Raw genomic sequence first — 15,642 nt, 5'->3', positions numbered from 1 at the left:
TCTAAAGGTAAATTATTCGATGGGTAGTAAGCTGTAACTGCATAAGAAGGTGTGAAAAAATGGGTGTGAATTTTTGGGTGAAGAAGCATATTTGAGATAAGAAGTGAGGAGCACTGCAGCTATTTTTATTGAACAATCTGAGCATTTAATACGGCCTGGTTACATGGAGCTGAAGCCAACCCTGGCTGAACTGGTCAAAGGCAAGAATCATCTTAGCACAAAATTCTCATACATTATGGGACACACACACACACGCTCAAATACCAAGTCAAAACAGACACCAATAAACCTAAGATGTTTTCTTGTGAGAGGATACCTGAGTATGCTGACCCTGAAATCAGTTAAAACAGCAGACAGACAATAACTTGTCACAAAATAGTTATTTTCTAATAAATTATTATACACCTATTAAACACAGCACAAGTACATTTATTTGTTACATTTCTGCTGAAAGGTGCATTTAATAATATATACTTTTAAAAAATATTAAACATATATTTTTGTTATTTTGCCTCACTGGTGTACAGGACAGGTCTCTAAGCCCCCTCAGCTGAACTGTTCCTTTGCCCTGTAAGTTGACTGCTAATGAGGTATTCATCTGCACCGCCTTCTTCATTTACATACCAGAGCTAATTTGCATGTCCCTTCAGTTTTTCTTTAAATGGTATTCTTAAGATCTTTTAGTAACACTGAAGCACAGAGAAAATGTCTGCACTTACCCTTCTAATCTCGACAGCAATAGCTTTTGTCACAGGTAAGAACTTCAGAGCTTAAAGAGACAGAAAACACAAACTCAATACCACAAAAGCTCAAAGGTTTACACAGAGCTTTATCAGAAGAGAAAAATGAAACAAAATAAAAAAAAAAACAATGTGTTCTTCAGTAAATATCTCTCTTTTTCTTTTTGTTCTTCAGATTGCAGTGGCCAGACTCTGACGCAGCCGACTTCAGCATCTGCCCAGCCAGGTCAGACCGTCTCCCTCTCATGTAAGGCTAGTAGCTCCATTAGCAATTACCTGCACTGGTACCATCAGATAGCTGGCCAGGCTCCCAAACTGCTGATAAGTTATGCCACAAACCGTGAGTCTGGGATTCCTGAGAGGTTCAGTGGCCAGTACTCTGGGACCGATTTCACCTTACAAATAAGTGGAGTTCAGCCTGAAGATGCCGGCTATTACTACTGTCAGCGGAGTAACAGCTGGCCTCTCACGGTGATAAAGAGCTGAACAAAAACCTCCTCGACAAAAATACAAGACTGTTGCGGGGTCTGCTGCAGGTGCTGAACAACAAGTCACTGAAGCAACAAAGTGAGAAGTACAATAACAATGGCTTTGCACCTTACAGTTTTTCTCAGTTGCTTAAACACATTTAACTGAATGTGCCATCCTTACCTCAAATACTTAAACACAACATCATAACATCTCACTCATCTATTTAAATCCCAGACTTGAAGCCCAACTCAAAGCCATTCATTCTGACACTTAAAGCAAACATTTCACTCAGATGACACACACAAGCAAGCAAAAGTGATGACACACACAGTGACCACAAGACACCAGCAAATCAATTCAGGACACTTAAACTGCATACTTAACAAGTTGAGGTTGATAGAACTGAACATGCAATACTCAAAGTGTTCAATTACACCATATGCAACACCAAATTTAACACTTATTTTTACTTAAATGCAATGTTGTTCAAAATGATACTGTAAAAGAGTAAAGTGATGTGCAAGAAAAGAAACAGAAAAAAAACAGCTTTATGCATAGAAAATCAAAGCAATGTAAAAGAAAAGTTCAAAAATGTCAAAAAACAACTAAGGAAATCAATAATCTGTCACTTTACAGTACAGGGCTATTCAAAATGAAAGAGCAGATTTCAAAAATTTCAAACAAATTGTATAAGACAGAAACACATTCCACACATCAGTTAAAAAGCTTGCCTAAAAGTACCAGTGAATGCCACCGAGCTCTGTTTCTCATTTATAGTTTAGTTGCATTTCCACTTGGAGGTCTGGCATTACCTGAACGACACCATTCCAGGACAATGGATTGGTACGGGTGAACAACAAGATCTTGCTCATCATCTATGGCCTCCCAGATCTTACCCCTGTGATTTTTACTGTATCTATGGGGGTACATTAAAGAAAGAGTGTTTATTCCACCTTTGCCTGCTAATCTTCAAGATTTGTGAAGTTGAATTGAGGAAGCTGTCAATTTAGTAACTAGGGACCAGTTGACTCATGTGTGGCAAGGAACGGTCTACACTTTTTATTTATCTTTTATTTACAATCCAGAAATATTGCTGATCTTATATGACTCTGCTCTTCGCTTCCCACAAGAGAATGTGATTGTTGGCCACATCACATCCATGTTCACAGGTTGCCTGTCAGTTCTACAAAAGAAAAAAACAAATGCATCTTTAAGAGCTTCAATCCATGTACCGTGTAGAACAAACACAGTGTACGTTCTATGCACAGTGTTATTTTTATGTAGTATCTGTCCAGTACTGGCAATGTGAACATTTTACTGCAATCAAGATATCTGCAGCCGTAAGTGCAGAAGTGCTGTTCCTGTTCTCAGTTCTGAAGGTATGGACAATGGAAGAAACTGTGTAGTGACTGAGATTTGGAAGCACTTGTTGCCAGAATTTCTTATTGCCAATCCATGGACAAGCACATGGTCAACCACAGTTTCACGAATATCATCTGATATTACAGTTCTTCTGGTCTGTGCTCATGCTCTTCCACTTCTAACCCAATGCTTACTTACCATACAGTTTATACAGTTTATTTTTGTATATCCCAAAATCACACAGGAAGTGCCGCAATGGGCTTTAACAGGCCCTGCCTTTTGACAGCCCCCCAGCCTTGACTCTCTGAGAAGACAAGGAAAAACTCCCAATAAAAACCTTGTAGGGAAATATGGAAGAAACCTCGGGAAAGGCAGTTCAAAGAGAGACCCCTTTCCAGGTAGGTTGGGCATGTAGTGGGTGTCAAAAGTAGGGGGTCAATACAATACAATATACACAACAGAACAATTCCTTAAGACAGCATAATAATAAAAATTTTAGAAGTACGGATTAACAGTAGATGATATGACATAATTAGGTTTGGATATTTTTAGAGTCCTGGAGACCTCATCCATCTAGCTGCCTCCCCATTTGGCCATGCCACGGCTGAAACGTTGCTCCGATGAAAGGACCCTCTTTCCCATGATTCCTGTGATCCTCCATCAGGGATGACTTTACCATAGGCAGGCAAACAACTTGGCAGGTGGGCGTGGCACCAATGGCCACATTTGGGTACCGAGAAAAAAAACAGAATAGGTGAGGGTTAGTATTCAAATATAATTATCATGTTACTTATGTTATAGTGCTAATGACTAACAACAGAGATGCAGTATGTACAGTTAATCAGCAGCTCTAGTCAGGATATGCTAAACTGAAGTAGTGAGTCTTCAGCCGGGATTTAAAGGCTGAGACTGAAGGGGCATCTCTTATGGAAGCAGGAAGACCATTCCACAGTTTAGGGGCCCTGTAACTAAAAGCTCGACCTCCCACTGTTATTTTATTAATCCTTGGAATCCTAAGCAGACCGGCATCTTGAGATCTTAATGTGCGCTCAGGTTTGTAAGTCATGATAAGTTCAGACAAGTAAGCGGACCTTGGCCATTTAATGCTTTATATGTTAAAAGGAGGATTTTGAAATCTGCCCTAAACTTAACTGGGAGCCAGTGTAAAGATTTAAGAACTGGGGTTATGTGTTCATATTTTCTTGTTCTTGTAATAATTCTTGCAGCGCATTTTGGATTAACTGGAGGCTGTATAGAGAACAGTTTGAACAGCCAGTGAACACCGCATTGCAGTAGTCAATCCTACTAGAGATAAATGCATGAATTAATTTCTCACAATCCTGTTTATTTAGAAAGCGCCTTAATTTCCTAACATTTTTAAGATGGAAAAACATGTTTTGGACGACTTTGTAATATGCTTTAAATGACATGCTAGAGTCAAAGATAACTCCTAGATTGCGGGCTGATTCAGTAAAATTAATTGGGATTCCAACTGAGTTAAATGACGACAAAATATTGCTGTGATCAGCGCATTCCCTCCAACAATTAACATCTCTGTTTTATCTGTATTTAAAGACAAGTAGTTCTCATTCATCCATTCCTTTAATTCACTAACACAACTAATTAAAGACAACATCGGAGAAACTTCATTTGATTTAAATGAAAGGTATAACTGGGTGTCATCTGCATACGAGTGAAAATTAACATTATGTTTCCTAATGAGAGATCCCAGTGGAAGCATGTAAAGTGAAAACAGTAAAGGTCCCAGTACTGAGCCCTGGGACACCATATTGAACTTCTGTGTATAATGATGGAGTACTGTCAGCACATTTCTGTACATACTGGAATCGATTTGATAAATAAGAACTGAACCAAGCGAGCACGGGCCTGTAAGCCCAACATCGCTTTCTAGCCTGTGCAGTAAAATAGAATGGTCAATGGTGTCAAATGCTGCACTTAAGTCCAACAACATAATTACAGTGGAATTTCCTTCATCAGAGGATATCAGAATGTCATTTACAACCCGTGTTAGTGCCGTTTCTGTACTATGACCAGTGCGAAAGCCAGACTGGAATTTCTCAAATAAATTGTAATGTAAGGTGTGACTGAAGCTGACTGGCGACTACTTTTCTAGTATTTTAGAGAGAAATGGTAAATTTGAAATAGGCCTATAGTTATTTAGTATGTGTGGGTCTAGGTCTGACTTTTTAAGTAAAGGTTTAATGACTGACACTTTTAGTGCATCAGGTACTGTGCCATGCAGTAATGAACTATTGATAATGGTTAGAATAGGCGCTGCAAGAACATCCATTGCACTTTTTACTAGTTTTGTTGGCACTGGATCTAGGGAACAAGTAGTGGGCTTCATTTTAGTAATTAAAGTTAAGACTTCCTGCTGAGTTACAGGATTAAAATTATTAAAGTGCTGAATGCAATGTGCGCAGGGTCTGGTAAGCTAGTATTTGGTTTGTACTGTGATGCTGAGATCTGGGATCTTATATTTTTAATTTTCTCATTGAAGAAGTTCATAAAGTCTGTACTGCTAATATCTGTTGGTATTTTGCACTGTTGATCTGAATTCCCATTTGTTAATTTAGCCACTGCTCTAAAAGTACCCAGGATTTTTATTATTGCTATCTATTAATGTAGAATAGTATTCTGAGCGAGCTTTAAAGAGGGCTTTTTTATATTTATTAACACTCTCTGTCCATGCAATTTGAAAGACATGTAGCTTTGTTGTTCTCCATCTGCGCTCCAGTTTTCGACACTCTAATTTAAGAGCTCGAGTATTTTCATTAAACCAGGGAGAGTTTCTATGTGCTTTGATCACTTTTGTTTTAGGGGAGCCACTGTGTCCAGAGCATCTCTCAAGGTCACATTATAATGTGATATTAGCTGATCTAAATTGTTTTCCACGTTTACATTTGATGTTAACTGATCTAAATGGTTTTCCACAATTACACTCGACTTACTCAAGGTATCTATAAATTTTGAAGCAGAATTACAATCTAGATGTCGCACTGTCTTTGTTTTAATCTGTGAGTGCGTTGGCATGGGCAGAACTAAATCAAATGTAATTAAGAAGTGATCGGAAATAACTACATTTAATGGAGTAATATTTAAATTTTGAATTTCAACTTTGTAAGTTATAATTAAATCTAATGTATGGTTATGATTATGAGTTGGACCTTTGACAATCTGACAAAATCCTACTGAATTTAACAAATAAGTAAAACATTTGCTAAAAGTGTCAGTTTCCACATCAATGTGTACATTAAAATCCCCATCAGAACTACGTGATCATAATTTATAGCCAAATCAGACAGAAGGTTGCTAAATTCAGTCATGAACAATGAATATGGCCCTGGTGGTCTGTAGACTAGCACTATAATTGTGTTGGAATCTGTTTTAATATTTAAAATGAATGCCTCAAAGGATGTAAAGTTGCCTAAATTTTTAGGAGTGATTTGCATTTTGTTACAATGAATTATTCCAAGGCCTCCTCCTCGACCAGAATCTCTAGACTTATGAAGGAACGAGTATCCATCTGGTGACGCCTCAGCTAGGGAACAGTGTCACATTTACTAAGCCAGGTTTCAGTAAGAAGACACAGATCAGATTTTGTACTTAATATTATATCATTTACCAAAACAGCTTTAGTGCCAAGAGAGCGAATGTTCAATAAACAGCATTTAAAACTGCATGGTTCTTTCTGAACTGCTGATATATTTTTTGTTTTAATTTGAATTAAATTTCTATTACAGATGCCCCTGGTGGAGTGTCTGGTTTTATCCCTTGGTCTAATTATACACCTTATTTTTGGTTATCAATTAATTTATGGTTTGTATCAAGACTAAATTTACTGGATGCCCCACAACAGGGATTATGGGTAACAGCTTCAGGAAAATAACAGGTGGGATAAACAACAGCCTGTGATTTAAGATCACATGACTGCGGCCTGGATGGTGCTCTAATCAGTCAACCAGGCAGTTTTGCTGCCATATTTTGGGATAATACATAAGATCCCTCCAGTTAGGATGAAGACCATCTCTTCTGAAAAATCCAGGCCTTTCCCAAAAATCATCCCAATTGTTCACAAATGCTATGCTTTTATTTGCACACCAGGTTTCTAGCCAGCAGTGAAAGGAATGCAATCTGCTATAAATCACATCCCTCTATATAATCTTGGTAAGGGACCAGATACAATTAAATTCCGACATTTTGTTTTAGCTTTGGTGCATAGAGATGAAGTTCCGCTTTAATACCTCAGATTGCTGTAAATAAATATCATTAGTGCCGACATGCAGCAATAAGGTAGATACTTCATCGTCGGCAACACGGTCCAATGCGGCCTTTATGCCAGAAATCTTGGCCCCTGCAAGGCACTTAACATTAACTGCTGGTTTAACATAGTTTGGAATTCTAACATTCCGCACTATGGAATCGCCAATTATGAGCACTTTATTATTCTCAGTTTCCACAGGCTGCGGAGAGCTGAGAACCTGTTCTGGGTCGAATTGGTGACCTGGGTGCTGGGGGACTAAATTTTGGATTCTTAGACCCCGTCTTACTGTTACCCACTCGCCCTGTGGCTGAATTGGTGCTGCTGATTTCGGCCTCGCACTGACTACAGTGGGACCTGGAGAGACTGAAGCGAATCAGATGTAGCGAATTGTCTAAACAAACCGAGTCGATCCAATTTTCGGTTTGCCTAATCGCTATCAGATTCCTAACGCGGTCCTCCAATTCGCGTATTTTCCCGACCAACTCTAAATTAACTAAACATTTTTGGCAGGTGAAGCTATCTGCACTGTCGGCCGGAAAACCTGAGCTGTACATACTGCAGGACACACAACATATAAACGCGTGCCCTCGATGGGCAGAGAGCAGATAGAACTTACATTAAATGTTGAAGTCATCTTTGCCGTTTTATAGGTGCTTCGGCGCTTTCCGTGTTGAGCTGAATCACCGTCGCTTTAAGTTTCCACCACCCGCTGAGCGATCGACTTTAATTTCTCACTGCCGGTTATTTCTACTGGTCAGCTGCCGGCTTTACCTCAGGTGAACTTGCTCGGGTGCTTTCGAAGGGCTACGTGCCTGTGGGAGACGCCGCTCTCTGCTTCCACTCACTGATCCGGTCTCTGTCTCTACCATGTTTAGGCTCATCAAAAACGGCCACAGTAAGCAAACATGGCACCATTTAATGAAGTCAATTAAGTGTCAAGTGTGAAGCATTTTGACGCTCAATGTTTTCAGCTGGAGATGTGTGTGCTAATTGCGCTCAAGTTGTGACACCTTGTGTTCATTAGAGAGTAGTTGTGTTTTCAGATGGCTTGTATGGGAAGACTTGCGCTTCAGCAATTGGATTTGTGTTTGAAGATCTGCTGAAATGGTGAAACCAATCTGCAATATGACAATAATAACAGTAAGAGAGTAATTCTGGGAAGAGTGCCACAGTTTTAATGGCTGAAATAAAACAAATGGTTATTAAGCCGACAGTTCAAGATTTAGTATTTAGGCAATTGAGAAAAACTGCAAAAGTTCATTTTGAAAATTTATGGCTTGTCAAAGGGCAAACGATAGTCTGAGTTAAACAATCTGACACACATGCGCTTAGAAGGCAAGGAGGCAGCCAACAAACCCTAGGGTGAGTGAGGTTACAAGAGACAAGGGGTCAATTGTATGTACTAATGCCTCTCTATATCCATCAAATGAACTAAAGAAGAGAAATAATAACTTACCTTCAGCATTTCCAGTCACCCATGGCTAATGGCTACCATTCAACAACCCCGGTTACATATTCAAATGATGACGGTACTTCCGACTCTCCCGAGACGATGACACGTTCTGCTCCCACTTAAGACGTCACTTCTGACTCCGCCATGATGATGTCACTTCTGTGTCCCGCTATGATGACGTCACTACCGGCCCGCCAGGATGACGGTCCCTCAATGATGATGTAATTTCCGTCAACCTGCTTTTGATATCATTTCCTGCAATTTCTTTTCCTGCCACCATTTTGTTATAAAACACCTTGTTTTCACTGCTCTGTATCAAATACTTTGGTTTTTTGATCCATTTTGCACTATTTTTTTGTATATTGTCCAAGGACATTATATGGGGTCATTCCCCAACTCTTTTTGAGACTTCCTGAATCATTTATTCTATTACAACAGGCAGGCACAGTTTTGAAACACTTCACAAATTTATACAGAAAGTTTTTCCCCTTACAGAAATCTCAAGTCCATGCATTTTCATGTTACGTGTTCAAGACCGATGGCCAGTAAGAAACAAGTGGAAAGACATAAATAAAACTCGCCTCAGCCTCATGCTGCAAGTTCACAAGTTGTGGTAACCCCATCTTCTAAGTCATGGCATCATCAACATTTTTATTGTTGTTTGTTTGATTTCTCCCTATAAAATAACACACAAGCAGTCACTGCAAGTCAAACTTGATTGTCATCGTTTTGGAGTCAAGAGAAATTCTGTGAGATCCCACATTTGGAGAGTTGGGACACCGAAATATGAATATAAATCTTTTCACTTGCAATGTCTTTTGTAGACATTATCTTTTAGCGTGTGCTCTAATAACTGAAAACAGAAAAGGGGACAAAAAACTGGTTAAGTCTGTGTTTATGTGTGGGGTCTCTCACGGTTTTAGTATCAATGTGAGTCTCTCTGTGCCAGAGATTCATTCATTTTATATGCAATTGAGCAACAAATGAGTGAGTAAAAGGCATATGAATATATTATCTACTAGACTGGCATCATGCCCATGGTGGGCTCTTGTCTTGGGCCCATTACTGCTGAGATGATCTTTGGCTACCCACAAAAATTACTGGACTATGCAGTTTTAGAAAATTGATTGCAAAACTAAGACTAGGAAGAAAAGGCAACCATTAAAATAAGCTCTGAAAGGCAGTAAGAATAACATATACAGTACGTGAGGGATTGAGTTTATCTGATTTATAATTATCTTTAAATCAGCCTCTTGAATATCTGACAACCTTATTTATATTTTGTTGTTTGTGTAAGGGAATCAATTTACTGTATGAATTTATGAAGTGTCTCAAACTCTGCCTGACTTTTTAACCTAAAACATTCTGTCACTTTTGTAACTGGAACAAGTAACCAAGGAAAATATGAGATAATTGTAATTAAATACATTTCCATTTTCGGTATTTAAAATTCTCTCATTAGGGATAAATGTGTGTGCACACCAAAGACTGTTTGCCTATTTTTGGACTTTTAGATAATTCTAAGACATAGATGTGTTTAAGGATATGCTATTTAACTTTATTTTGATTGGTGTAACTATTGAACTGTGTTATGTAAATAAACTTCATAATTTAAGGCCATTGCCTTGTCATTGTAGTCAGTTAGCTACCGTAAAGTGTTCTTGGCTGATTCCTTCAGACCAGTCATAATATAAAAACATGTCCATCTTGGAGTCCATTACCAATGGTGACTCACAACTATTCTTCATTCACGGAGTATTTTGTCTAACATATGGTGCTAGTTTTGAAATGCTGAAAATAATTTCACCTTCCTGAATACTTTTTGTACACTCAGAAACAACTAGTTATATTTCTTTTTACTGAATATGTTGTAAGGCAGACATTTACTGCCTGAATGTAAAGCATTAGATGCAATGAATGATTGAAGAGATGCACCATTTTCTTTATTTCACAATTAATCTTCAAAACCAGATCTGGCAATTTATTCTCGTCACTCAAAGTCAATGTGTAGATTCATTAATTTGAGAAAAAATGAAATTATATAATCAATACACATATCTTTAATTGAGAAAGAAAGAAAGAAAGTTATTTATTTATTTAGTTAGTTAGTTAGTTAAAGGGGAAATAAATGAAACCTTCAAAAGGGTTCTCTCTTAATGCAGAAAATAAATGAGAAGTCCCCAGCCGAGAACATTCCTAGAGATAATAAAGCTCATATGTTCCATTGTCCTCTGGAATAGTTTTAGTACAAGTTTACTTCATGTTATTACTGTTGATGTTTTCCTTTACAGACTGAGAAACCACAACTGTTACCTGTGTGGTAGCCGGCCCAGACACAGACAGGCGGACACGTTAATGTCACCCAACACACGTTTATTCATAACTATTTACAAGTTCAAAGTGCACACAAACCCCAAAAGTCCCCAATGTCCTGGCCAACAACAATGCCTTTTTCCTTCTTCAGGCCTCCTCCTGCCTCCTCCAGAGGCCTTGTCCACTACACTCCTGACTCTCACCATTCAATGAAGGGAGGCGGCCCCTTTTATTCACGCCCGGATGTGCTCCAGGTGCTTCCCGGCAGTCTCCCACCGACACGCCCCAGTGTGGCGGAAGTGCCGGCTGCATATCCGGAAGCACTCCGCGTGTCCCCAGTCTTCTTCCCCCTCCAGGTGTGGTGGAAATGCCGAGGTCCAGGGCTCCAAAGGCATGGGGGTGCCTCCTGGCGGTGACCATGGGCCCCTACAGGGTTGAACTTCTAAGCTCTGTACCTGTGGCCCCCAAAGGAACCAGTGGCGGTCGCCCCCACATGGTCTGGGGAAGGTGTAAGCCCTCCTCCAGTCTTCCAAGGCATCCCGGCCGGGTCGCCACCCCAGCCATCTCCGACACCTGGTTACTTTGTGGCAGTCTTACCCCTTTGATATCACGCTGCCATGCTTCAGGCCTCCCATGCTCAAAACAGATCCACATACACTCTAAAGGTATATTATTTGATGGATGGTAAGATGTAGCTGCATATGAAGGTGTGAAAAGATGGCTTGTGTTCAAGCAGGAAACTTTGGGTGAAGAAGCATTTTTGAGATAATAAGTGAGGAGCACTGCAGCTTTTTGTATTGAACAATCTGAGCATTTAATGCAGCCTGATTACATGGAGCTGGAGCCAACCCTGGCTGAACTGGTCAAAGGCAAGAATCATCCTGGCACAAAATTGTAATACATTATGGGACACACACACACACACACACACACACACACACACACACGCATGCACACGCGCACACACACAGTCACACACATGACTACCAAGTCACAATAGTCACCAATAAACCTAAGATGTTTACTTGTGAGAGGGTACCTGAGTATGCTGACCCTGAAATCAATTAAAACAGCAGACAGACAATGACTGTGCTTGTCACAAAATATTATTTTCTAATAAATTATTATACACCTATTATACACAGCACAAGTACATTTATTTGTTACATTTCTGCTGAAAGGCAGGTAATAATATATATTTTTAAAAATATTCAACATACAATTTTGTTATTCTGCGTCACTGGTCTACAGGACAGGGCACTGAGCCCCCTCAGCTGAACTGTTCCTTTGCCCTGTAAGTTGACTGCTAATGAGGTATTCATCTGCACCACCTTCCTGATTTACATACTAGAGCTAATTTGCATGTCACTTCAGTTTTTCTTTAAATGGCATCCTTAAGATCTTTTAGGAACACTGAAGCACAGAGAAAATGTCTGCACTTGCCCTTCTAATCTTGACAGCAATAACTTTTGTCACAGGTAAGACCTTCAGAGCTTTAAGAGACAGAAAACACAAATTCAATACCACAAAACCTCACAGGTTTACACAGAGCTCTATCAGAAGAGAAAAATGAAAGAAAATAATAAAAAAACAGTGTGTTCTTCAGTAAATATCTCTCTTTGTCTTTTTGTTCTTCAGATTGTAGCGGCCAGACTCTGACGCAGCCCACTTCTGTATCTGCCCAGCCAGGTCAGACCGTCTCCCTCTCATGTAAGGCCAGTAGCTCCATTAGCAGTAGCCTACACTGGTACCATCAGATATCTGGCCAGACTCCCAAACTGTTGATATATTTTGCCACAAACCGTCATTCTGGGATTCCTGAGAGGTTTAGTGGCCAGTATTCTGGGACCGATTTCACCTTACAAATAAGTGGAGTTCAGCCTGAAGACGCCGGCTATTATTACTGTCAGCAGAGTTACAACTGGCCTCTCACAGTGATAAAGAGCTGAACAAAAACCTCCTCGACAAAAATACAAGACTGTAGCGGGGTCTGCTGCAGGTGCTGAATGACAAGTCACTGATGCAAGAGCAACAAAGTGAGACATACCATGTGAACGATAGGGGGTGCTCTCGCTCCCTTGAACCCCTGTCCACGACTCCAGACACCAGGTAAAAGTCCTCAAGTTGACTTTATTTTGTCGCCACAGTGCACAAAGCACACTCTCCACCACAATACTCATTAAATTACAATAAACCACAATAATACAATCCTCCAGCTCCCAGACGCGCCACCCTTCCACCCAGCTCAGCTCGCCGTCTGGGAGCTCCCACAGTCCTTTATATCTCCTGACCCGGAAGTGTTTCTGCCCAATAGTCCACAAGTCCTTATTCCTTCCGGGTCAGGGTAAATAGTCCTTTTCTTCAACCCGGAAGTCCGTCGCTCTTCCTGTGATGAACCTCCGGGTCACAGGGCACGAAGAAGCCCTCGGTCCTCCCTGCAGCTGCCTCCTGTGGCCCCCATGGCATCCAGCAGGGCTTTGCATAAAAACTCCAATGTCCATGATGCCCTGCTGGTCTTCTGGGGACCTCCACGCTGCAAGGAGGGCTCCACCTGGTGGCTTGGGGGTATTGGCCGGGATAAATGGCCGGCCATCCTTCTCAACAATAACAATGGCTTTTCACCTTAGAAGTTTTCTCAGTTGCTTAAAAACATTTAACTGAATTTCCCCTAATTTCCTCAAAAGTTTAACCACAATATCATGACATTGTGCCTAAGAGGTTCATAGAGTCTGTATAGCAAATAAATAAAATATGATATCTTCATACTTAACAAGTCTCATAGTTAGGGCTCTTTGAAGTAAACACTGATGTTATAAAATGTTACATTTTCAGATGTTAGGCATTTTGTCATTATTTTACTTTTATAGTGTTTATTCATGCTTCCTAAAGGGTCTTTTTACAAATGAAATCATCATAATTCTTACAAATAACACTCCTTCATTAATAAAGTTAGATTGGTTTTAAAGCCATTGTAAAAAAAAGTGAAAAGATAATGGAAACAATGGAAACTGAGTTGGGTAGATTTTGAGATAACACTAACAATGCCTCTGTTAGAATAAGAAGGTTGCAGAAAACTAAAAATGCCATCTCCTTATTTACATTGTGAGCTTGTAGCCTATACTGTATGAGGTAGTTGAGTCGACCACAAACCTGAGTGACCCCAAGGAGGTTAAAGCAGAATGGGTGTGGAATTAGTCATAAAAGTGGGTAACATGGAAAAAGTAATAAAAATATCAATAATAACATAACAATAATATCTGAGCTTACAGTACCTATGACAATAAGGGGTCCTTGACTAACCTGTAGGGTGACTGATGTACTTGCCCTCATCATCCTCCACATAAGTACTCCTTCTTCCTATGTTGCATTCATCTGTCATGAACCACACTGGCTACTCTTTCTCTTGATACCTAAGATAGAACCACTCTAGAATATTATAACTGGAACAAGCTATTCAGCCCAATAAGCTCATCCATCTTATTCAGCTTGATTGTCCAAAATAACATCAAATTGAGATTTTTTCAATTTTCCTGATGTCCTACTCTCCACCATATTACTTGCTAATTTATTCCAAGCATCTCTGATTCATCGAGTAAAGACAACATTTGCAACATTCATTCAAAATCTACCCTTAACAATTTTTCCTATGTTCTTGATGCAGAGTTCTTTTAAAGTAACAACTAGGATCCACTGTATTAATTCCTTTTATAATTATGTCACCACCTCATCTCCACTTGCTTAACACTAGAATTACCAGAGCGTATTAGAAAACTCGAAAATTTAGCCCACCTTAAATCCATTCGCACCTCTCCCTCAGCATCTTTTGTCCTGTAAATGTGGCGATTAAGACAAGCAGGAAGCAGCCGGTTATTCCATCACCCCATCCACCGCTGCAGTTCAATTTGCAAAGAAGTTTCTCACTGCTCAGTGTTTATCTTTGATCGAAGTGCTGGAGCTTTATTGGGTAATAAAGTATATCATCATTTAGAATACATGCATTTCATGTGTGTTCAGTGTCATCAACAATCTCTGTAAAAATGTTGTTAACACAGAAATGTTTTTCATGTATTACTAATAATTGACAAAATGTAGACATGAAATGTATAATGTGTGAAACCTGAAATACAAATATGAAATAAACACTTTCACAAAAGGTACAAGTATAATAAAACAAGATCACTTTTATTCAAGAATTTAACCGAAGAAAAATGAAAGCAGGTTACGGTAGGCAGTTGATATGACAGCTTGTGTGGTGCAATGCTAAGAACTGCTGCATTTCAATCAAGAGGTCGCATTTTCGACATCAGCTGCTTCCGAAATTTACCATTTTGAGTAGTGAGCTACTCTTATTGTTTATATCATACAATAAAAACATGCATTTGATTTGCGTCTGTAAATTTATAGTACTTATCGATTCTTTTTTCAGGTTTATTCTCTCACGTTCAAGCTCCCACACACTCCCCGGATCTGATGCCATTTTCAGATAAAGACGTGGTATAACAAACAAACTTATTTTGTTATACCCCCTCTTTATTTGAAAACTGTGTCAGATCTTGTGCGCGAATGAGACTAGGAAAACTGTGGACGTGGGTGTGAGTGTTGTGCGTGACTGAGAATTACTGTGGATGTCAATTGTTTTTATTCAGTTTTATTCTTGAGTGTTCCTGCTCAAGCTGAGTTAGTATGCGCCTTCTGATCCATGATGTCAAAGCCACTCTGACAAAAAAAGAGAGACTTAGATATATATGACATTTGGAATAATTCATTTTATGACCTGTATTGTATATTTCAGAAAACGTTGTTGCACTAATGCAACATTATATTCATTTGCATACCTTCATGTGGTTGTAGTCATGACATGACTGCATTTGTTTTTTGTTTTTTTTTCCGATCTTGGCCAGTGTCCACATGTTGCTGCATGTTGGTATCTCTTTTGAACTCCAGGAGATGCAGAGGACAGAATAGTACAGGGAGGTCAGTTCCGCACTATATACAATCATCAGATTCAAATGTTAACA

At 39.5% G+C, this 15,642-nt stretch overlaps 2 gene segments (V, D, J or C); both read left to right on the top strand.

The window, feature by feature from the left end:
* Nucleotides 1-705: 705 nt before the first annotated feature.
* On the top strand, nucleotides 706-1,226 carry LOC120528843. The segment is given in 2 exon segments: nucleotides 706-754; nucleotides 916-1,226. Coding segments are annotated over 2 exon segments (360 nt in total).
* A 10,827-nt stretch (nucleotides 1,227-12,053) lies between these two features.
* LOC120528842 lies at nucleotides 12,054-12,573 on the top strand. The segment is given in 2 exon segments: nucleotides 12,054-12,102; nucleotides 12,263-12,573. Coding segments are annotated over 2 exon segments (360 nt in total).
* The last annotated feature ends 3,069 nt before the right edge of the window (nucleotides 12,574-15,642 follow it).

This window comes from Polypterus senegalus, chromosome 4 (genome assembly GCF_016835505.1).
Source record: "Polypterus senegalus isolate Bchr_013 chromosome 4, ASM1683550v1, whole genome shotgun sequence".
In the NCBI taxonomy this organism is placed as follows: domain Eukaryota; kingdom Metazoa; phylum Chordata; class Cladistia; order Polypteriformes; family Polypteridae; genus Polypterus; species Polypterus senegalus.
This window is presented reverse-complemented; position numbering and strand designations above follow the sequence as displayed.